The 25,420-nt window shown below is 48.8% G+C and overlaps 10 protein-coding genes across 10 annotated transcripts; 3 read left to right on the forward strand and 7 right to left on the reverse strand.

Annotated features, from left to right (window-relative positions):
* Positions 1-90: 90 nt before the first annotated feature.
* On the reverse strand, positions 91-1,605 carry tif1 (putative eukaryotic translation initiation factor 4; the record flags this gene model as incomplete). Its single annotated transcript, XM_057184244.1, has 5 exons — positions 91-744; positions 801-1,159; positions 1,218-1,286; positions 1,345-1,419; positions 1,572-1,605. 5 exons carry the CDS (start codon positions 1,603-1,605, stop codon positions 91-93), a joined length of 1,191 nt encoding a protein of 396 aa, XP_057045694.1.
* A 525-nt stretch (positions 1,606-2,130) lies between these two features.
* Positions 2,131-3,717, forward strand: N7518_003318 (putative F-box and JmjC domain protein; the record flags this gene model as incomplete). Its single annotated transcript, XM_057184245.1, has 2 exons — positions 2,131-2,417; positions 2,532-3,717. 2 exons carry the CDS (start codon positions 2,131-2,133, stop codon positions 3,715-3,717), a joined length of 1,473 nt encoding a protein of 490 aa, XP_057045695.1.
* Positions 3,718-3,913: 196 nt separating this feature from the next.
* N7518_003319 (low-affinity Cu transporter) lies at positions 3,914-4,762 on the reverse strand (the record flags this gene model as incomplete). The annotated part of the gene is made up of 4 exons (XM_057184246.1): positions 3,914-4,031; positions 4,086-4,263; positions 4,413-4,617; positions 4,679-4,762. 4 exons carry the CDS (start codon positions 4,760-4,762, stop codon positions 3,914-3,916), a joined length of 585 nt encoding a protein of 194 aa, XP_057045696.1.
* A 311-nt stretch (positions 4,763-5,073) lies between these two features.
* N7518_003320 (chromatin modification-related protein EAF6/MEAF6) lies at positions 5,074-6,017 on the forward strand (the record flags this gene model as incomplete). The annotated part of the gene is made up of 3 exons (XM_057184247.1): positions 5,074-5,271; positions 5,444-5,671; positions 5,757-6,017. The coding sequence occupies 3 exons, from the start codon at positions 5,074-5,076 to the stop codon at positions 6,015-6,017; spliced, it is 687 nt and encodes a 228-aa protein (XP_057045697.1).
* A 347-nt stretch (positions 6,018-6,364) lies between these two features.
* ams1 (alpha-mannosidase) lies at positions 6,365-9,693 on the reverse strand (the record flags this gene model as incomplete). The annotated part of the gene is made up of 2 exons (XM_057184248.1): positions 6,365-6,992; positions 7,043-9,693. 2 exons carry the CDS (start codon positions 9,691-9,693, stop codon positions 6,365-6,367), a joined length of 3,279 nt encoding a protein of 1,092 aa, XP_057045698.1.
* Positions 9,694-9,960: 267 nt separating this feature from the next.
* N7518_003322 (Transferase) lies at positions 9,961-11,340 on the reverse strand (the record flags this gene model as incomplete). Its single annotated transcript, XM_057184249.1, has 1 exon — positions 9,961-11,340. One exon carries the CDS (start codon positions 11,338-11,340, stop codon positions 9,961-9,963), a length of 1,380 nt encoding a protein of 459 aa, XP_057045699.1.
* A 654-nt stretch (positions 11,341-11,994) lies between these two features.
* N7518_003323 (uncharacterized protein) lies at positions 11,995-13,301 on the reverse strand (the record flags this gene model as incomplete). The annotated part of the gene is made up of 4 exons (XM_057184250.1): positions 11,995-12,490; positions 12,540-12,907; positions 12,957-13,061; positions 13,110-13,301. 4 exons carry the CDS (start codon positions 13,299-13,301, stop codon positions 11,995-11,997), a joined length of 1,161 nt encoding a protein of 386 aa, XP_057045700.1.
* A 408-nt stretch (positions 13,302-13,709) lies between these two features.
* Positions 13,710-15,564, forward strand: N7518_003324 (uncharacterized protein; the record flags this gene model as incomplete). Its single annotated transcript, XM_057184251.1, has 6 exons — positions 13,710-13,850; positions 13,903-13,973; positions 14,030-14,226; positions 14,275-14,649; positions 14,705-15,042; positions 15,109-15,564. The coding sequence occupies 6 exons, from the start codon at positions 13,710-13,712 to the stop codon at positions 15,562-15,564; spliced, it is 1,578 nt and encodes a 525-aa protein (XP_057045701.1).
* A 1,137-nt stretch (positions 15,565-16,701) lies between these two features.
* N7518_003325 (LysM peptidoglycan-binding domain-containing protein) lies at positions 16,702-18,093 on the reverse strand (the record flags this gene model as incomplete). Its single annotated transcript, XM_057184252.1, has 3 exons — positions 16,702-17,761; positions 17,818-17,987; positions 18,076-18,093. 3 exons carry the CDS (start codon positions 18,091-18,093, stop codon positions 16,702-16,704), a joined length of 1,248 nt encoding a protein of 415 aa, XP_057045702.1.
* Positions 18,094-21,335: 3,242 nt separating this feature from the next.
* Positions 21,336-22,363, reverse strand: N7518_003326 (uncharacterized protein; the record flags this gene model as incomplete). Its single annotated transcript, XM_057184253.1, has 2 exons — positions 21,336-22,186; positions 22,249-22,363. 2 exons carry the CDS (start codon positions 22,361-22,363, stop codon positions 21,336-21,338), a joined length of 966 nt encoding a protein of 321 aa, XP_057045703.1.
* Between the last annotated feature and the right edge of the window lie 3,057 nt (positions 22,364-25,420).

Consider the following 25,420-nt stretch of genomic DNA (forward strand, 5'->3'; position numbering starts at 1 on the left):
CCGGCACACTGCAGGCGGAAACGCAGAAAGCCACTTTTAACGCAGATTCTGCGATCATAAACCGCATCAAGACGTCAAGAGTTAGGGGGTTTAGATGAGGTCAGCCACGTTCATGGGCATCTCCTCAACCTGGGTGGAGTAGAACTGCTCGATCTCACGGAGCATGCGAACATCGTCAGCGGTGACGAAGTTAATGGCAACACCCTTACGACCGAAACGACCACCACGACCGATACGGTGAATGTAGTTCTCACGGTTGGCGGGGAGATCGTAGTTGATGACCAGGGAAACCTGCTGGACATCAATACCACGGGCCAACAGATCGGTGGCGATCAGGACACGGGAGGAACCGGAACGGAACTCCTTCATGATAACATCACGCTGGCCCTGCTCCATGTCACCGTGCATGGCGGAGACGGTGAAATCGCGGGCAGTGAGTTTGTCGGTGAGCCAGTCGACCTTTCGGCGGGTGTTGCAGAAGATGACAGCTTGGGTAATAGTGACGGTCTCGTAGAGATCGGAGAGGGTGTCGAGCTTCCACTCCTCCTTCTCAACAGCGATATAGAACTGCTTAATACCCTCAAGGGTAAGTTCCTGCTTCTTGACAAGGATACGGACGGGGTCACGCATGAACTTGGTGGTGACCTCGAGGACATCCTGGGGCATGGTAGCGGAGAGCAGGGTGACCTGGGTAGACTGAGGAAGTAGCTGGAAGATGTCGTAAATCTGCTCGGTGAAACCACGCTGAAAAAAAGAGTTAGAACCGATTGATACATAGAGTATCAACTATAGCAACTTACCGACAGCATCTCATCGGCCTCGTCGAGGATGAAGAGCTTCATGGCGGTGGTGGACAGGACACGGCGCTGGATCATGTCGTGGACACGGCCGGGGGTACCGACAACGACCTGGGGACCGGCGCGGAGAGCGTTCATATCCTCACGAACGTTGGTACCACCGATACAGGCGTGGCAGTCAAGGGACATGAAGTCACCGATGGCGACAACGACCTTCTGGATCTGCTGAGCCAACTCACGGGTGGGAGCAAGGATCAGAGCCTGGCAGGCCTTGATCTCGGGGTCGATCTTCTGCAAAGCGGAAATGGAGAAGGTAGCGGTCTTACCGGTACCGGACTGAGCCTGGGCGATAACATCGTTGCCTGACCTCACAGGTTAGGCGCAAATTTCAAAAATGAATCTGGAATAAAAGAAACTCACCCTTGATGATGGGCATGATAGCACGCTGCTGGATGGCGGAAGGGCGCTCGAAACCGTAAGCGTAGACACCTGGTACCCCGTCAGTATATTTTTTCACCCCCACCTGATAAGACGAAAAGGGACTTACCGCGAAGCAGCTCGGGCTTCAGGTCCATAGCATCGAAGGAATCAGTGACCTCATCGTAGTTAGACTCGATCTGCCCTGTTAATGGAAATTGTAAGATTAGCCTCCATCTTCATTCATAATGCATTTCGGTATCCGACGCCACCCAACATTGAATGCGATCGCGCGTGCGACAGCGACAGCAAGCAGCGGGCTCTCTAATCAGAAAGTAACAGAGACTTAGCACATACCCTCGGCAAGATCCTCAAGACCCTTGTCAGCCATGATTGCGGTTTGATAGAAAGGATCACAGGCGTTGACTGTGATCGGTGTGGTGGGGTAGTTTTAGCGAACTTGTGTAGATTCGCGTGGGAAAGTTGACTTCTAGTACCTCAGACTCTTGATAAAGAGTCTTTTTACAGGATACTAGGGAATATTGAAAAATGTGGTTGGATGTGAAAATTCACAAATGGGGTGGGAGGAGGAAGAGAAGAAAAGCGAAAAAATCGAATGGCCACAACCGCCGCGCCATTTGCTACGCCGTTTTTTTTTTACGGGGCAAAATCTCACCGCTTGCCGTGTTGGGGGTGGCCAAGCCCAAGCGAGTTTAGAGTGGGCGACATGGACATGAAAACATCTTCTTGGTGATGATATTGCCTTTTTTGAACTGATTGGTGTGGTGCAGATTGTTGCTTTGTTCAAGGAATTTGATTTTGTCAATTCAGTTTCTTTTGTTCCCATTTATTTGGTGAACTATCTTCCAGTTGCCATCAAACGCGTCGTTGAAGCCCTAAAAGTGCCAGCCAGATCATGCCTGATATTACCTCCTTGTCGAGTCATCCACCACCACAGGATGCAGAGATCATAACGGAGGCCATTCCATCCCATCCACTAGGCGTGAAGCCCAGCGGGAATGCTCTATTGGCCACATGGAGTCTTCGCAATGCCATAGGGACTTTTCAACACTTACCAGACGAACTAATCCTGTTGTTGTTGGAGACTCTCGATGGGTCAAGCCTATTGAGCATCGGGCGGACATGCAAGGCTTTCTATGCATTTACCCGGGCTGAAGAACTATGGAAAGCGCTGTTTGTTCGGTAAGCTACCTGCATATCCAGTTGAACCATGTAGATCTTAGAGCCCTACATTTATTCAATATCATAATGTCCCAAATTTCCAATGAACACATGAGATACTAAGTCTGCTTGCAGTGACCCAAGAGAAGATTTTACCTGGCGAGGGACATGGCGGTCAACGTATCTCAATATCCCCGCCTCCAAGGTGCCCATGGTGGACTGCTCCCAGCTATTCTCCGACTCTCTATACCGACCGTTCAACTGCGCACATATCTCACTCGACCCATATGTCTCCAAGATTCCGGCGCGGAACCAGATCGCACGACTTCCAGACCTGTCACCTGAGGAATTCCAAGCAAAGTGGACCGACCGACCATTCATCTTGACTGAGCCTGTCAAGGCCTGGCCAGCATACAAGAACTGGACCGTCGGGTCATTACTCGCCCGGTATGGGAAGACCAAGTTCCGCGCCGAAGCCGTGGACTGGGCCATGCGCACTTACGGCGACTACATGGCAGATAACTCTGACGAGAGCCCGCTGTACCTATTCGACCGATCCTTCGTCTCCAAGATGGGACTGTCCGTCGGGTCTCCAGAAACCACACCCGACGCATCGTACTGGCCACCGGCGTGCTTCGCTGAAGACTTCTTCTCCGTGCTCGGTGACGACCGCCCTGACCATCAATGGTTGATTATTGGCCCCGAGCGATCCGGCAGCAAGTTTCACAAAGATCCCAATGCTACTAGCGCATGGAACGCCGTGCTACGCGGTCCCAAGTATTGGATTATGTTCCCGTCCAGCACGAAACAGCCTCCGCCTCCGGGTGTCTTTGTGTCGGATGACCAGAGCGAGGTGACTTCTCCGCTGAGCATTGCCGAATGGCTACTGGGTTTCCATGCTGAAGCACGCCGGACTCAGGGCTGCGTCGAAGGTATCTGTGGTGCGGGTGAGATCTTACATGTTCCGTCTGGGTGGTGGCATTTGGTCGTGAACCTAGAGCCATCGATCGCTATTACGCAGAACTTTGTTCCCCGAGGCCATCTCGGCGCTGCTTTAGATTTCTTGTCTAACAAGCCGGACCAGGTGTCTGGATTCCGGAAGAACGTGGCTAATCCATGTGAGCGGTTTATGGCCGGTATGCGCGAGGCATATCCCGACCTTCTGGAGCACGCTTGGGATGAGTTGCAGAAGAAGAATGAAGGCAAGAAGCGCAAATGGGAAGATATTGTTCACGGGAAAACAGAGGACACCCAAGACACTGAAGGAGGTGGATTCAGTTTTGGATTTGGCGATGATGGGAGTGATGTGGAAGTCCCATGAACTGTTACTGCAATATGGAGAGACTGATGGAACCACAAATCAATGAAGTCGCCACCACAAACCAGCACCATTCTCCACCGGAAAGGGCTTCCAAACCCGTCAATTCTAATCCAAAACCAGTTCAAAATTTGCCATATGGTCATTGTTCTCTACACCGCCTCTGAGTCTGCATATTCGTCAATGCCCCGGGCATCCTTTAATGACACGCGATTGTCTTTGCCGCTGGCGTCCCTTCGGAGAAAGTCAAGTACCCAACGAATGCGCCCACTGCAACCGCAATCATGACCGGCCCATTATACGTCATGAAGAGCAACCTAAACCAAATCAGCAAGCCAGGACTGGCTAAATGGTTTTCGGGAGGCACTCACATGATGAAGAAGCTATAGAACACTTGGATGGCATACAAAGCCGCCATGATAAGCTTGCCCTTGCGCGCCAATGCCGCTCTGTTCTCGCTTCCTACAAGCAGTGGTGAGCTTTCGTGGTGAGTGGGGTGGGTTGCATCCGCCAGGCCGTTGGCAATGATAGGGTCGGCGATCTCAGCGTCTGCAGAGAGCCAAGACATCAATAAGAAGCGTGCTCATTCAGAGTTTACCATCTCCCTATCATGTCCCCGATATCCAACGAAAACATAGTAGGAATTATTGGGAATAGAGTATCCTTGACATTGTCCACGGAAAGAGCAAATCACTTACCCCCAGTAGTGGCAGAAGTTCCCAGGAACGCACTTAGCCGCTGTGCGTGGGCAGCCTCGTATTTCCGAGTTGCTGATCGTATTCCCTCGTAGCCCGCAGCAAGGATAACGATAGCGATGAGGGACAAGAGGAAGGAGAAGGGACCGGTGATACGCCAGCTGCGGAAGACAATGCACAAATTCTCGGAGGACCAGTTGAATAGCATCTACATATGGAATTAGCGTAAGGTAAACTACAACCAAAGCTGAACCGAGGCTATAACTCACATTCATACTGCATTTCCCACCCATATCCATATCGCCGTGGCCCATATCGCCATGACCCATATCACCATGAGCCGAGTGGTCCATCTTGAATAGTAGTAAGTAGATATGCAATAGTAACAGGAGACCTCTTATGTCTTAAATAAGATAAACGACAATATACTCGTACGATGGCAGGTGGTACGAGGAGCGAACAAAGCACATCATCGGACGATTAAGAGGAGGGGAATGCAAACAAGACAAACATCGATAAGCTCTCTCCCGAACCCAAACGCGGTCATTGACTACGCACTGACACTACATCCACCCCAATCTCAACTTTGTTTCACCCATTCTGCGCATGGGATACGTCACTTTAGCATAAAATATTCTTCCCATTGCGATCCACTTCTACAATAATGGCCGATACAGCACCGGCTCCAACAGCCGCGTCCGCGACCACCGGAGTTGCAGCGCCCACAGCCGGCGCAACAGCAGGAGCACCGAATGCGCCCGCAGATCAGAATGCCGCGAGTCGCGGGCTACCTTACTACGAGAAACTGCGCCGCGAGCTGCGGGACACACTGCAGAAAAAGCGCTTAATGGATAAGAGCATGGTGAGTTGCAGTCTTGCGCGTTCCCGTCTCCAGGGACCGGGACGTGGTTACCTCTCTGGAATTTTGTTCTTTCGCTGCGCGAGCATGTTCTCCAATTGAGAATCTACAATATCGCCCTATGAATGTGTAAACTGTTCTGCTCTGATGTGTTTCTAACACACCTTTCCCCCAGGCCCAACTCGAAGACCAAATCTTCCGCTTCGAACAGTCATACCTGGAAGAAACGACCGCTGGAAACATCATCAAGGGCTTCGACAACTATATCAAAGGCTCTGCGAATGGGTCGAGTCTCGGCGCCGCGGGACTGGGTCTGGGCAGCAGTATGGCCGGGTCGAGGCGAAAGGCGCAGGTGACGGAATCGGATCGAGTTTTCTCGCGCAGCTCGGCGAGTTATATGATGGTATGCTGAACCGACCCGAAAATGGATCTACCCTATGGTGCTTCTGATTTGAACTGGGGACTAACGATTATTGTTGTGTCTGCAGGATTCCCCAGGTCCCTCCTCTGTACAAACCACGCCTTCCCACGCAGCAACGCCGACATCTACGACTGGAAACGGCATGTCCATGAAGATTGACCCGCTGACCGTTTCTGCCGGGATGAGGAACTCGAACGGCGCATCAAAAAACAAAAAGAAGGCGACTGGCGGGTCGAAGAATACGAAGGGCAAGAACCAGACCGAGGATATTTCCGACGAGGACAAGCCTTCTGTGAAGCGGTTGAAGATCAGCTACGGCAGAGACTGAGTTTTCTTGCGAGATTCAGTCTTCTTTATGTTCTGCGCCCGTCTTGCATCTATCTGCTTGGCTTTTTCTCGAGTTCGGAGTTGGTTGGTTTGTCTTTTCACATGACTCCTGGGAGGAGTCGTGTTTCGGGCGTAGCGGGAAATGGGAATGGGATTTTTCTGTCTTATTACACCTACGATGCGATATCATGTAAATCACGAAGTTATACAGACTACAGCGTTTGTCGGATACATCATTTGTTTCATTGCTTCAAATTGAATGCGACACGAGCTAGGTACATGCAATGAGTGCCTTGCGATACTCTTTAGGCTTGGCTAAAGCCTGCCAATCAAATACGTTTATTACAATCACAGCTGCAGTCGGTATGTAGCGACCTCAAACGCCCTCAACTCAATCTTGATCGCGGAAAGATAACCTGCGGTTTCAATATCCAGCCCGTGGTTCTCATCATCCTCAAGAATATTGCACTTGAAAACATTCTTCACAGGCAATGAGGTCTCAATGGTACCGCGAGCCTTACCACCAAGCGATTCATAGACACGCAGAATAACACTCTTTCCAGGACGGGTAGGAACACCATCCCAGGAAACGTCAACATCATCCTCGCCGCGCTTGACAACATCCAGAATCAAGGATGGTGCGCCCTTGATAGACAGAGATTTAAACAGGGCATTGGAAGCAGATGCTTTGGGGCCGGCTTTCTCAACAATGAGTGGGTTATTGAAATTGAAGCCTGCGCGGATTGTTCGGGCATCAAGGGCACCAGCGTGAGGAAGAATTGCGTAGCGAATGTGGTGGCGGCCCATGTCGGCGTGGGCGTCTGGTGCCTTGGGGGCACGGAGCAGCGATAAGCGCATCAGGTTACCGCATGTTGCGAAGCCATACTTAGAGTCGTTGAGGATGGAGACTCCGTAGCCGTTTTCGGAGAGGTCGGCCCATTTGTGACAGCAGACTTCGAATTTGGCCATGTCCCAACTGCAGAGTAATTAGTATCGTTGTGAAGGAAAATGGACGTCGGTGCATACCTTGTGTTATAATGCGTCGGGCGCCTTACAATGCCATACTGGGTCTCGTAGGATGCTTCGGTGTTGATGATATCAACTGGGAACTCAACCTTCAGGAATTTCATCGTCTCTTGCCATTCCACCTCGCTCTCCATTTCCACGTATGAGGGCTCATCGGATGTGGATGCCGACAGGCTGATCGTGGTCTTGATCCAGCTCTTGTCGCTGATCTGTGTCTCAGTCATGACACTCACTCGGTGTGGGTCATTTTCTATAATAGTCGTCTTACCCCCGGGCAACTCCTTTCGTGACTCAATATGGAACACCTCGACATCCCATGCTTGCCAGTAAAGAGGCTTGTCGTCGAAGATAACTAGTTGGCCAGCCTTGCGGTCCTTTGCGACGATCTCTCTATCGGCTTGCACATCGTACAAGGATGTGATAACCCCATCATGAACATCAACCCTGAGTTTACCGTTCTCCAGGCGGAAGATACCAGATTTGACCTCAGTAACGGTCACCGAAGTGGTCATTTTGAAGTCAGCCGGCTCAACTTGCATCACCCCAGTTGTACCAGCAGCCACGGCATATCTGGATCCATTGTATGCGGACACTGCTGGAGGAATTGCAACCACTTCTGATCGGGGCCATGGCAAGGTGTTGAGGGCCATGAAATTTCCACCCGTAACATCGCCGGTGAGTCCCAAAGCCTTGAGGGCATTCTTTCGCAGCTTGGCTCCAATCTCAAATATTTCGGCATACAACTTGTCTGAGTCATCATAGCACATCTCGATGGAGCTACCCGGCAAGCAATCATGGAATTGGCAAAGGAGGGTTCCTTCCCACATCTCGTCAATCTCCTTCTTAGGATACCGATATCCATCATTAGAAGCCTTGATGGTAGCGAATGTCGCAAGAAGCTCGATCTCACGCAGCAAAAACTCGGCCTTGCGGTTATTGCGCTTGTTGTTCGCTTGAGTGGTGTATGTTCCACGGTGCAACTCAAAGTAAAGCTCGCCGTACCAGGTAGCAAAATCAGTGCCAGAGGCAGCCTTTGTCTCCAACTTTGCAAAGAAATCATCTACCGACTCGCCCATTTTCACTCGGGGCAATGAGCCGATCTGATCACTGAGACCACGGCATCGACGCAGCTTTTCGAGATGCCCAAAAGTCGGACCACCACCTCCGTCGCCTTTTCCGAATACAAGCAGCGATGACTTGTCCGTGTCTAGCGACTTATGCTGAGTGACACTGCGTTTGACATCACCGAAATGCGCTTCAGCTGTGTAGGTCTCGGCAGGGGCCATGTGGCACAAGACTTGGCTGCCATCAAGCGCAACCCACTGGAATGTAGTGTGAGGGAAGTTGTTGATGTTGTTCCAGCTGAGCTTCTGGGTAAAGAAACGGCTCATCCCAGCCAGGCGGCATATCTGAGGGATCTGTGTAGAGTACCCGAACGTATCTGGCAACCAGAAAGTTGAGCATCGCTTACCGAAGTTTGCCTCGAAGAATCGCTGTCCATACAAGAACTGTCTGACCAGCGATTCTCCACTTGGCATGTTTGTATCGTGCTCGACCCAGCTCCCGCCGATAGGCTGGAAGTTGCCTTTCTTTACCCAGCGCTTCACGCGATCAAAAACGGATGGGTAGTACTGCTTGAGCCATTTGAACTGTTGAGCCTGAGAACAAGCAAAACGGTGCTCAGGATATCGTTCCATCAGATCACATTGGTTAGACCATGACCGTGCCACCTTGCGCTTGGTCTCAGCCCAAGGCCACAGCCAGCAAGTATCAATATGACAATGGCCAATGGCATAAACTATCGGCTGCGTGTCTGTGTCGTAAACATCGGATGAGTCTACTTTGTCGCCAAGATACTTTCTAGCAATCTTCCGCCCCTCGTTGATAGAATCATTGCTTCCGTTACCCGCAATGAAAGTATCGATGATAGAATTGGCCACAACATTGGCTTCATGCGACTCCCATGAGTCCCCTGGGAATTCCCGGGCGGCATCCCCAATAATCCAGAAATCATAGAAAAGTGCCCGGGCAGCCAGATTTACCGCGGTGATTCGCGCCGTGCTGAGCGTGAAGTGTTTATCGGGATTTGGTGGCTGGATCGAATCGCCACCAGGAGCATTGCCGAACATGCCATTGCAGGCCATTTCAATATAGAAGGTATGCTCCTTCCCATCGCACCATTGTTTGGGGAGAACAAACTCGGTCCGTTCTCCGCCTCCAGTCAAGCCCTGCAGCGGGTGTCCGTCCTCTGTCCAGATCAGACCTTCGTTGTTGGCATCCCAGTGGAACTCTAGATGCTCCCGTTGGAGCATGTCCTCGGGCACTGTGAGGTGAATCCGGAACCAATGTGTGGACCAACTGGGGCCAAAGGAGGCGCCTATGTGGGTGGGCTTGAATTCCTGAGAGGTCGCCTCTTTGAAGGTCGGTCGCTGCAGGTCCGGAACCGAGTAAACAGAGAGCTTGACATGATCTTCGTCCGAGTTTGTGGCTTCGTGGTACTTCGAGACGAGGTTTTGGCCTTCGTACTGGCCGTTCGACGTGAACTGGTTCAATCTATCGGTATAGATCTTCTTGATACGTTGGCCGACCGGACGTTCAGCTAACTGGGGTAAAGCTGGAGGAGAGGGGCGAGAGGGAACTTCCCCACCCATGATGACGGATTTTGATTGTTATAAGGAAGAAAAAGAAGTACGTATGCTGTAATATGATTGAACGAAGACCTAAGTTGTATATAACAGAGAGGGTGAGAGGTGAAGGAAGGAGATTCCCTCGAGTTCCCAAATGCGGAGACATGACGGCATGCGGAGACGGCGATCCACGGATGTTACGGTATACCCTCAACCTTTGTACCTGGATGATATTCGTGGATATACATATTAAAGAGTATTTAATCATTATTCAGGTCGTTTCAACATCTATTACCCAATATACTTAGCATACTTCGTAAACTCCCCATCTACCTTTAACCGTTCCCAATCTTCATCTCTCAGACAGATACCAACAGGCATCTCACCACCGGCCGATCGAGGCATCAAGTACCCCAAGCCCTCAAAGGGGGTAAAATGTGGTCTTCGCACAGCTTCAGGCTTGCCCAATCCTAGATTGAAGTCGAGATCATGACAGCTAATTCTCGACCACGAGCTAAGCATAACATCCGAGGAAACATTGACCGTGGCAGTAAGAGACGCCTTGGTCTTGTCAACCGAACGACTAAGAACTGTAGCGAGGGCACGGGTATTGAATACAAGATCATTTTTCTTGGGATCGAGCTGGGACCGTGACCGAAGCTCGGCGGCAATGATGCCTAAAGGCTTTTCGAGGAGTTTCTGGATAGTATCGGTGTTGTATGTTAAATTCTGCAGAAGACCTGGATAGCCCTGGGGAATACCAAAGTGCTGTCTCATGTCGACAGCGCGCGTGAGCATCGATTCAGAAGTCGCTTCCAGACGAGGAGCCCGGGCGCGGGCAATAGATTTCCAGATAAAAGCGTTGACAGCATCGTCCGTAGAGATAAAGTCCGTGGAGGCGGGCAATGTATTGGCGGCGAGAGCTTTGAGAGAGCCAAGCTGTGCCGCAGAGAATTCAATATAGGCCCATGTAGATTTTGGAGGTGAAATAGGATTCGAGACAACATTTTCGACGCTTGGCGGGGGTTTCACAATCTGGCGAGCGAGCTCAGGGCCCGGGGTGTACGAATCATCCAGTAATGGAATGACATGACTCCGATCCATGTTACCGACTGCAAGCTCCTCGCTTGTGAACGGCTCATTGTGGCAAGCCTTGGACAGCAATCCGATTATAAAGTCTTGGCCAGTCATGTCCATGACATTATGCTGAGCAACCAGCGTGAGCATCAAACCGCCCGCGATGAAATTCGCCTGGACACAGAAGACCAATGCTGACTCGGTCGTGATACTTGGCAAATTGCCCGGTAGGTTCAGAGTTGTGCAAGGAGCAATGATGTTCTCGTCGAGCATGGTAAAAGGGAACTTGGCCTGACGAAGCCCGTCCATTGTCGGCGCGGAGGGGTCATGTCGTAGATCTTTCACCACGAGCTGGATTTTGTCGAGGGAGGTTATTTTGAAGACGCCCGTACTACCATCCCCTGCGCCCTCGTTGACAACCTGGCCAGTAAGCCATGGGAAACTTTTTGCCAATCGGTCAAGTCCGTTTGTGAGAGTATCGATGATGGCATCATGAGAAGATGCCTCGGGGACAGGGTAAATGGAACATATTTGTGTGTACAATTTGTAGAGGCTTGGAGTTTGGCCTAATATATCGAGAACATTGTCTCTCATTGTTCAGAAAACAAAAGAATAGTTTTGACGTGCAAGGTCTCTTGTTTTTACTCTCTATTCCTGTCGAGGGGAGATATAATAAACATGCCCCGCCAAGTCCCCATCCTACGCGAGTCAACATTACTCACTAGGAATCATTCAGAATTAATGTATTTGATCAATTCCTAGGATATTATGTTTGAAGACATATTCATATATTCTCTATTGATCTATTTCACCGCAGGACCCGCTCATTAGGGCCACATATAGGCAGACGCTCGAGACATATATTTCCAACGCCGTCTCGATCCAGTGGCGCGATGTGTTTGGACTGGTCAAGGTGTATTTGAAATCCAAGAAGTGTTCGGAATTGTACATGCCGAATTCTCTAGGACATGTCTTTGCGCTGACGTGGTTATCTATCACCGCGGGCGAGCATCTAGGCAATAATCTCATAGATGCTGATAGCACAGAAGCATAGCCGCGATGGGAAGTTGATAGCGCCCATAAAGGAGAAACAATTGTTTCTCCCACAAGCGGGTATTGAAGTTCACTGATTTGGTAGGTTAATAACAGAATGCTTCAAGATAAATAAGGTAACATAATCTAATTGGGTATATAATCACGCCCTCTAAGCAAGTAGATATATCTACGACAGTAGGTCGCCAGTTACCTTTAAATTCCACCATGTGAACACACGCTCAAAGCATCGCTTCCACGGTTATGGGAAGACGAAGCTCTAGAAGAACCAGGCTCTTCGTAAAAAGCCTCATAGTTGATCGGCTGCACAACGGGGATTTCGCACAGTTTCTTTTGACTATCCACACGCTCGACATCGAGCGATTCTCTTGGAATTCGGGAGTGGGACGCCGACCCCGATCCCAATCGCTGCCCAACGGCATTGTCAGACTTGGATGCGGATCGATCCCCCGAGTTCGTGTGACCCGAGATAGATTGTTCAAAAAAGTCTGAAACTACACCGGCCATCATGCCTGTCTGGAGCTCGGCGAGGACCCGTTTGAGGGTTGGGAGGCATGTGCAGAGAATGGAAGAGCTGAGGATTAATTGTAGCCAAATGGCTGGCATGAGGGCATTCCATGTTTCATCTAGGGGATTGGGGTTATATAGTGGTCGGAGGGAGCGTAGGCCGGCAATAGTCAGGGCTAGAACTCTGTGTCGGATTAGATGAGGATGTTATTGATGTTTGAAGGTTCACTTACAGGATCCGCAGCGCAAAAAGGGCAGAGATTTGGTGGCGCTTCCACCGTATTATCTGCACTTGATGTAGTAGAGCCACTGGTAGTACAATTATTACCACGTCTAATAACATGTGGGTGCCTCCTATCGCGATATATAAAACTTCTTGATTCACGCATCGTTCGGGGCTGGAGTTCCACGGTTGTGGTTGCTTGCACTGTCTTCCGAGCACTATGAGTGCTGCCAGAGTCCAGGTACTGATCAGGCCTAGAGCAACCCTGCTTGCAAGTGTTATTTTCTCAAAGGGTTGCAAGGACAGGACGAGGAGTGCAACAGCGGCCTTGGAACATCCTAAGACGGCAATGGCAAGAAGTTGGCTAGCGAAGAATGTCTTGATGATGTTAGAATATAGCCAGTTGGGAGAAGCTTAACCTTCCTACCTTGCTATATTTTTCAAATGAGTTGTTGCTTAATGCATGTCGATGCTTACCAATGCCATGGGAGCTGGCTACATTCACACACACAGTCTGAGGGATAAATATGATCTGGTGAATTAATTAGACTAGACAATGATTAAACGCAAAGCTACTTACACAACTGAGAAATAGAGTTGAATCGCTCCAGGAAACTCTGCGCAAAACGCGAATGCGAGATATCACCGTCACTGTTGTCGCGAGGATAGTGATAATAAGTAGAATAGTGCTCACGGTGATAACCCAAGCACTATGATCGTTATCGGTGACAGGCAAGAGTGGTGGTAGGAGAACAGTTATGTTGGATGACATGGCAGTCGAAAGATTCTGTAGACATAAATGAACAGAATCATGTTCATGGCATAGCAGAAGAGACATTATATGATATAGAACCCAGCCACTTACTGAGTATCCTCATATCGGGTTGTTCATTGGATCTCCTATACCACCAAAGGCACACAAGCACGATAATTTACGTATTGCAACTGATCAGTCTATCTCAAGTTCCACAACCGTGCATCTTCCAGTCCCACCTCCAACGCCGATACCCCCAGGCAAGACAAGAACAATTCACCGTAAGACAACGATTCTGCATGATCCTTGTTTTTGGATTCATGGCCTCCATGCCAGTTTTGCTTTTTCTTTCTCCGGTCTTCCTTGGGACTTGCCTAATGTTTTGTTTCCCGACATCAACTGCCTTATTTACTCTGCCGAGAACAAATGGAGCGCCTTGAGATGCTCTCTTTGGAAAGGGGAAGTATAGTCATTGGAAAAGCCGCGCCAGATCAAGATGCAAATGTCTCCAATGCCTATGACACCCCGCGTAAAAAGACTGGACCCTCGGAGCAGGCTTCGCCTAAGGTACGATACGATTGTTAGGTCGATAAAGTGTGCTAGCTGAGACAGTATACAGCGTCTTTTCAATCTCACCCAGATATTCTTCTTCTCACTTACTTACTTATCGAGCTGGGAAACTCAGGCTTTGTACGGAAGTCTTATCCCTTGTTATGCTTAGCACTAATAACACCGCCACGGTTTAGGAACCTGAACACAGTACTCTCAAATGGCGGACCCGAAGCCCTAGCTTGGGGTATAGTAATTGTGGTATTCGGCGCAATGGCTCAATCAGCCTCGCTAGCCGAGATGGCATCGATGCAACCAATTGCCGGGGCTCAGTATCACTGGACACATTACCTGGCACCGAAAAGTCAGAAGAAGTTCATCACTTGGATGCAGGGTGTGTCGCTTATCGAGTACTGCCTGGCTTAATGCTAACATTATGCAGGTTGGGTGACGTGGTTTGCGTGGATCTCCACACTCGCCGGTGTTGCCAACACCACTGCTACGATGATCCAGGGCTTAGCAAGTGTGAACTACCCAGAGTACGAGCCAAAGCAATGGCACATAACCCTCATCATTATTGGCATGCTTATTGTCGAAGCGTTGATGAACATGTATACATTTTGGCTGATTCCGTGGATCGAGATGCTGGCGGGTATCCTGCACATCTGCCTTTTGATTGTGTTTCTGGTTGTATTCACGGCTCTAGCACCTCGCCACAGGCCGGAGTTTGTCTTTCTACACACGCAAAGCACCTCGGGCTGGGCAACTTTCCCCGCATGGAATATAGGTCTGCTTACTCCTGTCTGGGGGTTTGTTGGTGCGTACACACTGAATACTTGGAACAGGTAAAGACTGGAAGCTAACCATCGCAGGCTTTGACGGTGCAGTACATATGAGTGAAGAAGTCCGTCGAGCAAAACAAGCCGTTCCTAGGTCTATATTCTATACCGTCGTCGCCAACGGTATCTTGGCATACGCAATGGTCGTCTGCATGCTCTTCACGATGGGCTCTGTGGAGGAAGCCCAGAAATCAAGCTTCCCGATAATCGAGATCTGCCGGCAAGCAACGGGGTCCGTGAAAGCAGCCACTGCGATGGTCAGCGGCTTACTCGTAATCTCGCTATCGGTCAATCTGGCGAGTATCGCATCTGTCTCAAGATTGACGTGGGCATGGGCTCGTGATGGGGCCCTGCCCCAGTGGTTTAGCTATGTATGTATCTCGCACCAGACGGTGCCACGGAAGACGACGCAGAATATAAGCTGACAAGAACGGCAGATTGACCGCAAGCACAACGTGCCAATTCGCGCTGTTTGGCTCCCAGTAATCGTCGTCATGATTATCGCGTGTTTGAACATCGCTGACGGTGCCGCTTTTGGGGCGTTCGTTGCACTGGGGTCGATTGGCCTCTTCATGTCATATTTTATTGCTATTAGTTGCATGGTGCATAACCGGTTCCAGAAGCACGTGGCGCCGCTTGGGAACTGGAACATGGGCATCTGGGGACTTCCGGTTAATGTCTTTGCTTTGGTGTATACAGCCTACGTTACGGTGTGGCTGGCATTCCCGTCAGCCTTGCCGGTTACTGGTGAGAACATGAATTATGCGGCGCCCATTTTTGGTGTCACTACTTTGTTCGCTTTTGTATATTGGTTTATCAAGGGTCGGACTCGCTGGGAGGGATTGAATAAGGAAGTTATTCGACTGGCTGTGGAGGGGGAGAACTTCAGTTGAAATGATTATCCTTTGTCGCTTGCTACTGGCTTTCTACTAGATGTGTCAGAGTATATAGTATAGCAGAACAGCTAAAGATCCTATTCATCTAAAATAATCCAAGCAATTACTTCTTCACACCAAAAACCAAATCCATATCGATCTCCACAAATCCTTGATGAATCTCATTCAAACGCGTCTCAGCAACTACTCTAGCAGTTGCAAGTACAACAGTACTCGGGGCATCATATGGTCCATAGACTGGCATAGAGATGCACCGCGGAGTGAGGCGATGGAGAGGCCTAAGGCTGACCTCAGCATGCCCATTTTTGATTCGACAGATCATACTTTTCATGAGCCTTTCGCTGGAATACTTCCTATATCTCTCGTCAAAATGTACTGTCACGAAGTAGACGCATTCATAGTCGCTCATCTCATACTCGGGGAGACCCGGTCCTCCAAATTTATACCTGAACATACCTGGTTGCATCATATTGGGTGTCTTGGGAATTTGCTGGCTGTTGGGTTAGTTATTAAATTGCTGAATGGAACGGATGATTATGAACAGCTACGAGGGCTTATACTTGTTTAAATAGAGGACTAGAGACAGCCATGAGGTCATATTCTTTCATTTCGAACCCTAGTAGAGACATTGATCTTTCATTCAAACACTAAATAGCTTTGTTGAATTATGCGATACATTCCATATGGCCATAGCATTGTTGCTCTTTGTCTTGCCTTGTATCTAACTAATCCCTAGGGTCAAGCCATATGTGCCAATCTGATAAGAAATCTCAATTGGCAGATGGGGAAGTTTTAAATAGCATCATTAGTTAGTTACTAGGTTTATCCATTTATAATAAAGCCTACCAAAGTGGCATTTTGTAGCCTACGCATATTCTACAATGGTCAAAAAAGTGGAAAGTCCAAAATTGTTAATTGAAGTCGCTGGCGTCATCCGTCGTAAATAGGCCGTGGGCAAGTGCCAGCATCACCCACGGCCGTGTTTTGCAGAGCAAGCTCATGCTAAGGCACCGCCTTAAAGAGTGAAAAAAATGACAAAAGTAGATCCAAAAGTAGATCCAAAAGCTCGTGGGAATCGGTGGGAATCAGTAAAGGAGAGAAATATATATCCAAAAATATATCAGAGGCTGGAACTTAAGCCTTGACACAATACTGATATCCGAGCCACAGATCAGAACAGTTCTCGTCGAGGCCAGTGTTGATGCTGCGGAGTTCCTCGAAGGAGATTCCGTATGCATCGGTCAACTTTGCGCAGAAGTCACCTTCCGTGACGGTGTAGTACTTCTGGCATGATGAGGTGGCGTATGGGTAGATAGGGGCTGTTGAGGATGATGAGCTAGTGGCTGCTGCTGAAGAAGTCGCGGCTGGCGCGGACTTGGTTGTCCAGGATGGGGTGGCGGTGGCGGTCTGCGTGGCGACGCGCACGTTCACTGTGGAGGCCCAGGTGGCGGCAGATTCCACGGAGGTGGTCGCGGAGGATGCGGCGGACGATGTCTCGGCTGGCTGGACGGCTTCGACAGAAGTGGATGTTTGAATAGGCTCGGCAGTCGAGGTGGCCTGCTCAGCAACAGTGGAAGAAGTAGTCTGGATAGTCTCGGCAGCCTCCGTGGTGGAGGAGCTGCTCGAGTCGTCGTCACCACTGAGGAGTGACTCCGCGCCGCTAGTGATGGATGCAATGGTAGACTCAACACACTCGCTCACATCGCCGGCCCAACCTCGGACACGGTTGGCGATATCAGAGGCGTAGCAGTGGGTTGCGCCGCCCGCGCCGAGGTTGCCGGATGAGTCGATGGAGCCAGAGTTGTAGGTGCGCGCGGCCTTGTAGTACTTGGTCGCAGTGGCGCCGGACTGAGCCTCAAAGCACTGCTTGAGACCATCGCCCGAGGCGGTTCCAGCGGTACCGTCGGTGATCATTTGCTTGATGGTGGAGGCGGGGCAGGGAGTTGTCAAGCTGCCGTCCGTGTTGCAGGTGCCCTCGCCTGCGTGGCTCTGCATGAGACCGGTGTTCAGAACGCCGTTGTCGGTGGACTGCACGCGAACGCAGCCCTTGCTTTCTTGCATAACAATTGCAAGGATGAATCGAGCGTCGACGCCAGTCTCGCTAGCGAGTGACTTGATGCTAGTGTTTATGTCGCTTGTTTCGTCGTCAGAGTTGTCGCATGATGCGGCAATGAGAATTTGGTTGAGAGCCCAGCTAGAAAAATGGTTAGCTCGACATTCTGCTTTTATATTTCAGGTTGATCTACTCACAGAGTGTCGTACTCCGACCATTGGCTCAGGGAAGGCCATCCGTCGGAGACATCGCCGTTACCACCCATGACAGCATAGGTAGCAGCGGCGCGACGGTGCAAGTTGTGATGGGGCTTCGCGCCATGGGGAATGGCCTGAATGAGAGTGGAAAGGCTGCCAGCAGCCAGGATCTATTGCGAAATTAGTCATGGTCGCATGGTTGAAGGTGGAGCTGTGGACCATGCCGCACTCGACCACTGGTTCGAAGTATAGACATACCAATGAAGGAAAGAACATTTTGCTGGAGGGAATGAGGGGAGACGACGAAATTGAAGCGACAAAGAAACAGTAATGAACTGTGGAAGAAGCCCTGCTTGCACGATCGAAAGAAAGAAAAGAGGAGGGGAATGAACATATATGTACTCACGAGATAGATCTGTGCCCTTTACCCTGCCATTCTCATTCGGTAGAGTGATCAGTCGAGGTCCACAGCGGAATCGAATTACGTTCGAATGTGGCTGTAAAAGTGGCCCAATAGCGGGCGTTGGACCTTGCGCAGTCGAGCACCGTACGTGTAAGGGCTGAAACACCGTCCGAAAAGGGACCCGGCCGCCTGGTTATGGGGCAATTGGTCGGTTTCAGACAGCATTAAGCCCCTGTGGGCGAACTTAGTTAGCCTTCCGAGGTGATGACGGCGTTCATTGGCGTTCATCACCCCGTTCGTGGGCTGGTGATTGGGCTGGGATCATCCATGTGGGACTCCGATGGCGAAGTTCGTTCTTTTGGACTCCTTTTCTGGCCCTTTCTGAATGGCTGATTAGTGACGAGAGACGTTGGACATTTGACTTCTGGTTGGTTGTGTGCTGTGTTCCTGGATTTTTCCCCTGGTACCTGAATTCACCCGTGTCCGCGGGAGCTTCCAGGGGTTCATTGCATGTGACGAGTATGCATCCAGCACTTTATGACCTGATCACATTTGGACTTGAAAATGATAAAGATGTGGGACCTGTCTATTCAACATCAGACAAAGAGCCGAGGCGAGGTAATATGTCGGGTTGCATCGAAATGCTCAAATAACCGACGAGGCGCTGGTGGCTGATTGTGGCCTGCTTTCTCAGGCATCCTCGCGCAAAAACGGATTTTTCTTTCTTTCACATAAATTTCTTACGGGGAAATCATGGAGGGGTACTCCGTCGATGATCTCAATTGATCCTATTCAATCCCTATTAGGGCCACTTCATCATGCATTATATTTCTACCCGAGCTATGTTGTACAGCATTTTGGCCCTATTGGCTTCATCTTTTTACGCTTGCAATGGCCACGTCCTGCAATTTTAACACAAAAAACACAGTCACAACGTACGAGAGATATTGTCAAGGCTATCCATATTGCAATGTATAGTGCAGTGGGGTGCTCTCGGTAAAACAAAGTTCTTCTTAACTGTTAACGCGTACTTCTCCGCCTGTCTAACCCACAATAGAAGGTCAAAGAAGATCATCGTTATTCATTTCTATCTCTTTCAATTCGACCTCGAGTTGATAGTGTACATCCAAGTCATGGATCTATCAAACAGTAATCTCGGTCGGATCGACACGTATCTTCGGACTTCCGAGGCTGGTTCATGCAATTCCATGCATCTGATGTACAGGAAGCATGACAGTGATAGACAGAGCCTAACCAGAAATCTCGCACATGAGGCCAGCCACCAACCAGCAGTGATCTGCGATCCCTTTGTAGCAATTTTGAATTGCAATTACAATCGTTCTTTTTGAAATCGCCTCGTATTAGAGACTAACATGTCAAGGATCCAAATGTATGGATGCCTTAAAGTCGCTAAATCATGCCAGCTCCCAAAGACCCCGCAATACAAAGCCTTCAATATTGATTGTGAGTAATCCATACTTTACACCAGTAATCTATATTCAAAAAATCAATATTTGATCAAAATATATTAACAAACGACACAAACGACCACCTGATCTTCGAAATGAACGCTGCCCAGCTCTTGGCTTAGTGGTACAACATAGAAGCCGCCAAGAGAATCCAGCTGGCATTCCGACGCTATTGGACAATAATTGGAATATTTCGATCTCAAGGACTAGTCCACCCACGTGGCCACTCGTTGTACAAGAAGCTAATTGCTACTGTTGTTTTATGAAATGCGTTTTATTGCGTCAATATTATTCCAAAATAAATATACCACAGTACTAGTTCTATCTAGTATGTTGTAGTAGCTTCCATCAAGGACTGTGGCTGAGGCTGGCTGGGTAAAGCTCGAGCCCTACGAGCATCAGACCATTGACACTAATAATACTCCGTAGTGAGTAAATCATTGTGAAGAGAGCACGGAGACTCTGTACTATATATATCATAGCTTTAACCTTGTTATGAGGATATCAGATTCTATTGCTATTCTTGAAGTCTTACCCGGTGTTCGAGTGGCTCAAAGTATGAGACATCGGATTAGTACAAGGTGATCGAGGTGAACCACCAAGAGTTGTCGAATAACATGTGCAATAATACTGTAAGTAATTAATCTCCCGGAGAATTCTACAGCCTTTGATAGACAGAATATCCATAATTTGGCCCGCAATCCCGTCAGCTATAGTACAGAGCACGCGCAGCCAAAATCAATATAAGCACTCATATCTCAAGGGGTATCTTGTAATTCGTACGGAGTACATAATAGTCCCTCATACAGATTCATGATCGTCACTCATCCTATTAGCTAGACTTCACAGCCATCTTTTTTAACTCAAATGATCAGCCCGAACAGCCTCTTATTAACCAGCCCCTGATAGTCCCAGCCCCTTTCCCCTGTCTATGATCTGCGAGGCACGGAGTACAATGCATGGTGAAGGCTGACATCATACATACAGAGATTGTACTTCTATGAGGAAGTACGGAGTAGTCCGTACATATAGCGATTGGAATCCCCTTAGTATAGTGACAGATTAGGATTACTACAGAAAGATCTGTTGCATCATGCAGTGGAATGTCTATTCAATATTAAGTCAGTCCCGTACAGTGATTTCGCCAAGTCATTGGCACATATTGTATACCTAGCACTTGAAGAGTTGTGGTGAATTTTACGTTGAGTGAGTAGATGATATCCATGGGTAGCAAAATAAGGATCCAAGGCTCACGTGTGACGTATCCACCAGTGGACCACACCATGGAAGGTTTGCCGATCTCGCGGCAAACCTTCCCGCAATACTACTGATTTTGAATACTCGATGATAGATAGTATCGCGAAGATTTCATGTTGATCTAATCTCTACAACCTGTTAACGAAAACAAATTGATTGCGAACCGCGGCATGTTGAAGAATCTCAGCCTCCACACGGCATTGGAGAGATAGTTGACCCGTTGCTGTGGGAAGTTGGCACCTGGACCGTTATTTCACTTCATCATGGTTGCGAAACTCATTTTTTGCATCAAAACTTCCCATAATTGAGACTTTATTATCAAGTAAATAAATGGCAATCATGGCTGAAATCATGTACCAGCCTACAAAGAGACACATATACGACGCTTATCACAGATTGGCCTTGGTGAGCTCCAACTCAGTCCAATCCCATAAGCGCTTCCCCATATCCTCATTGCACGCCCATTTGTTTCGACATTTCAAAATTCCAACAGGCACATAATATCCTCCATTGGTGAGCTCCTCCTTCTTCGCACCAACAGCAGCCCACAGCGAGTTATACGCGCCCTGTTGCACGGTCGAGCCAGACAAACGCAAAAACTTGGTGCCCAAAGCAGCAAATATAGAAGACGAATTCAGAGCATCATACAGATTCGTTATGATAATACCTGGATGAACCGACACCGACGTTATCGACGGATACCGCCTGCTGAGTTCCGCGGCGAAGAGAATATTGGCAGCCTTCGACGCTCCGTACCGGGAAGTTGTGTTGACCTTCTTGAGCTTCTCTTGGTCCAGTATTTTCTCAAATGCTGGCGCAAAATTATGCCCCACGGAAGCGAGCGACACGACGCGGACATCCGAGCCAGGCTCCTCGGCCGTCTTGAGCAGTGTTGGCAGCAGCAATTTGGTGAGATAGAAGTGCCCGGTATGATTGGTGCCAAACTGGATCTCATGGCCCATTTCCGTCTCACCGGGCGGCAGAGCCATCACACCAGCATTGAGGATTAGGATGTCCAGACGGGTCAACTGGGCGTTCACTTGTTCCGCTGCGTTCTTGATCGATTTACTTGACATCAAGTCCAACGGTATCCAGCTAATCTCGACATCATTTGGAACGGATGATTTCACCGACTTGATGGCTTCCTCTGCCTTGATTTTTGACCGCGCGCCGAGGAATATCTTGTTCGGATTGTGTTTGGCCAGCTGGAGGACTGTTTCTTTGCCCAAACCTGCATTTCCTGTGATGGTGCATCATGTTAGACGCGGCATTAATGTGCCGTTGATATACGCTTTAACCCACCGCCAGTGACCAAGATGACCTTCCCGGTCAGATCTGGGATATCGCTTTCGGGTGTGAAGCTTACTGCACCCACATAGTTGAGTGCGTCCATAGCAGCTATCATCCATCCAGACATTTTGGGGAGAGTTAGGAAATACTGTGATTAAGGTTGTGTTCGCGTTGAATTGGTAAATAGCCGATGCTTGTAGACTCAATATATGTGCCGGAGTAACTTTCTCCCCGAGCTGAACTGAAAGTTGACACACAAAGGCAAAGCCTGAAAGCTTCAAATGGTCCCTGGACGTCTGACATTCTTAGATGACCATTAACCTGACGTTTCAAGGAAGCCACCTGAAAAACTGCTAGCCGAGAAATGCGTGGTAGGTCTACAGATAGCATTTGCCTTACTCGGTTTGCCAAGCCGTCTCTGGTCTTGTACGGAGTTACACCGCATGGAGACCGGGAAACTGCATAAATAGCAGCGAAACAAATGAGTGGCGGCGATGAAATGGCGTCGAGCGGCTTAATGCGAGATGGTAAGATATTGAGAATGATTGAGGTCACAAAGCGTTGGGCGCTTTTACCCGGGCACCTGAGGCGTGGCTATAGGTGGTAGTACAGAGGCTTTGATATAGAAGGGTTGTGGTAAAGTTCAGTAAGAGTCTATCGACAAGTGTGCAAGGGATAGGATATGACGAGTTGTAGTGGTAGCAGCCCAGTTATGGATGATCAGTGATGCCAGCGAGGCACTCAATGAAATAAATAGGAATTGATATAGAAGCTAAGAGCTTTTGTTGAGCAAGGAGAAAGCACTGGATTACACAAGGCGAGCAAAATCTGGTGGGATATGTATAATGACATCCCGAAATCGAACCTAATGCACCTTGAGGTGCAGATATATAGCTGCCTTTGACAAGTCAACGACTGACATTGTGTTGCTCTTTCTCTTTCACTTCTGTTGGAACCGTTTCTGCCTCAGGTTGATAGGGCCTGCTCCCTACTTGTTTGATCTTCCTTTTTCTTCTCTCTCTCGCTTTGATAGCTAACAACCAATGATTCCCTTCCATCAACTTCCTACCCTTCCCTCTCTCAAATGCCCATCGTCAACCTTTTTATTATGTGTTGGCTGAAATTTCATCCATCTACATATATATTGGCCTTATGGGTGAGTGAGAAATGATTCAAAGTTGAATGCAAAATGGGAGGCCATTAGCGCCCTCCTCCTTACCCTACAGAGAGTGAACGTTAACTCCGGATAGGGCGCCAATAGACCACCCACGCTTTCTGGAGCTTCTCAACACCTCCTTGGCCCATGCCAAAGCAGTGTTGACGCAAGTCATGGGCTATCAAAGCACTGCTGCTTGCGTGATGAGGGCACATCCTCCCACTGTGTCGTTTTCCGGGGCCTACGTGGTCTAGAAGCCTGTGGAAACTGCCGCAGGACAGACCAGGACAATCGCTCCTATTATAAATAGGTTGTTGCAATTCACGCATCCCAACAAGCTCGAGATGATAATATCAATATACCGCCAATCGCCCTCTGCATATAATCCCCCAGGATTCCCGTGTTGGTATTCCCCCACACGAATGTCCGCGAGAACGAGCACCCACCTCAGTGAGGAAACCCAACTCCAAACAACCATACATTTTCTGCTCCGCCGAGATTCCATTACAGAAAGTGAAGCCGAAAGCTTATACGACTAACGACACATTGGTGACTTGTCCCACTACTTCTGATATAAATCATATAAGTACTGAACACTTTCGGTAAGTTTGAGTACTCACGCTATTGCCTAGTACAATAGAATGCTAATACGAGGCAACTTTTAACAGTGGGAAGGGCGAGAGCTTGAAGAACGTGGAAAATTTCACCGAAGACCCTGGTGATATAGATCTCCACTTTTCATTCACTATTTATTGATGAGAAGTCAATGGTTGGCCTAGATACACTGTTCTGGGTTGAGCAGCGGTGCCATCAGATCTTCCCAAAGTCTCGCGTTCCTTTGGAGGGTTGACTGTCAAAGGCCACCAACCTTGGAAACTCCAAGACTCCGGTGGAGTTCGTGGGGCCTCTGCGAAGGTGTATAGCGGCCAGTGGCCGAATGCCTGATTTTGCGGTGTTGATGCCTGAATGGTGCCTGGTTTATGCTTGATTCTAGACCGCCTTCGACACCGCCTATACTGTGTTTTGTAAACACAATTGAATAACTCCGCAGCTCTCTAACCTAATTAGGCAGAGTAACTCTTGGCACTCCATTTTCAGTATATATACCATTTGTTATGGTCTCACCACTGTAAAAAGCATAACCTTCGAATAATTTCAGCCATATGGTACTTCTATGAATTACTATGGTAGAGCCCTTTAATAAAATAAATGTAACGCCTTTGGTACCTAAGTAAATCCCAAGGCTTTATATGGTTATTACGCGATATAAAGGTATAATTGATATATGGCCGGACTACCGAATTATTACTAGATATCCTACTCCTCCTGTATTAGTTAAATCGCCTCTTCCCGCGGTAGTTAAACTAGTAGGAAGGGCGTAGAAGCGAGTATAGGCTTAGTCTTAGGATACTTCGCTATGCCGGAGCCAGCGGAGGAGGATACAGAGAGTATAAACGCTAGGAACCGGAGGAAGATAGAGAATAAAGTTAGAGGAAGAGTATCGATACTCGAATTAGAGGGAGATAGAGATTTATATAGTGTGAATAGCTTCAGATTCTTAGGGTCAGAATATCTTCAAACTACCCAGACTTAGACAAATATTGAGATTTATATAGTAGGAATAGCTTCATTTTACACGCTCTCTATAATGGTAATTCAGGTATTTTAATTTCTGCCAGTCTAAAATCAGGCACAAATTAGACAAATTAAGGCATCAATCCCACAAAATCAGGCATTCGGCCACTGGCCGCTATACACCTTCGCAGGCCTCCGCTGCCCCACCTGCCGGAAGACCTGACCTGACCCTACGATCGTTACGGACAACATCAACTCGCAACTTCTACTCTCCAACAAAGGTAGAGGGTCGGCTAACAGATGGATGGTGCTGCGTTACTTTTTCATTGAGGACACAGTTGCACAAGGACAAATCAACATTATCCGCGCGGACACTAAGCAGAACATTGCTGATTTCACCAAGGCCCTGGCGAAAGATCAGTTCAAATCTTCGTACAGCTGCTTGGCATGACC

Source organism: Penicillium psychrosexuale, assembly GCF_028828465.1.
Source record: "Penicillium psychrosexuale strain IBT 29551 chromosome Unknown utg000002l, whole genome shotgun sequence".
Taxonomy (NCBI): domain Eukaryota; kingdom Fungi; phylum Ascomycota; class Eurotiomycetes; order Eurotiales; family Aspergillaceae; genus Penicillium; species Penicillium psychrosexuale.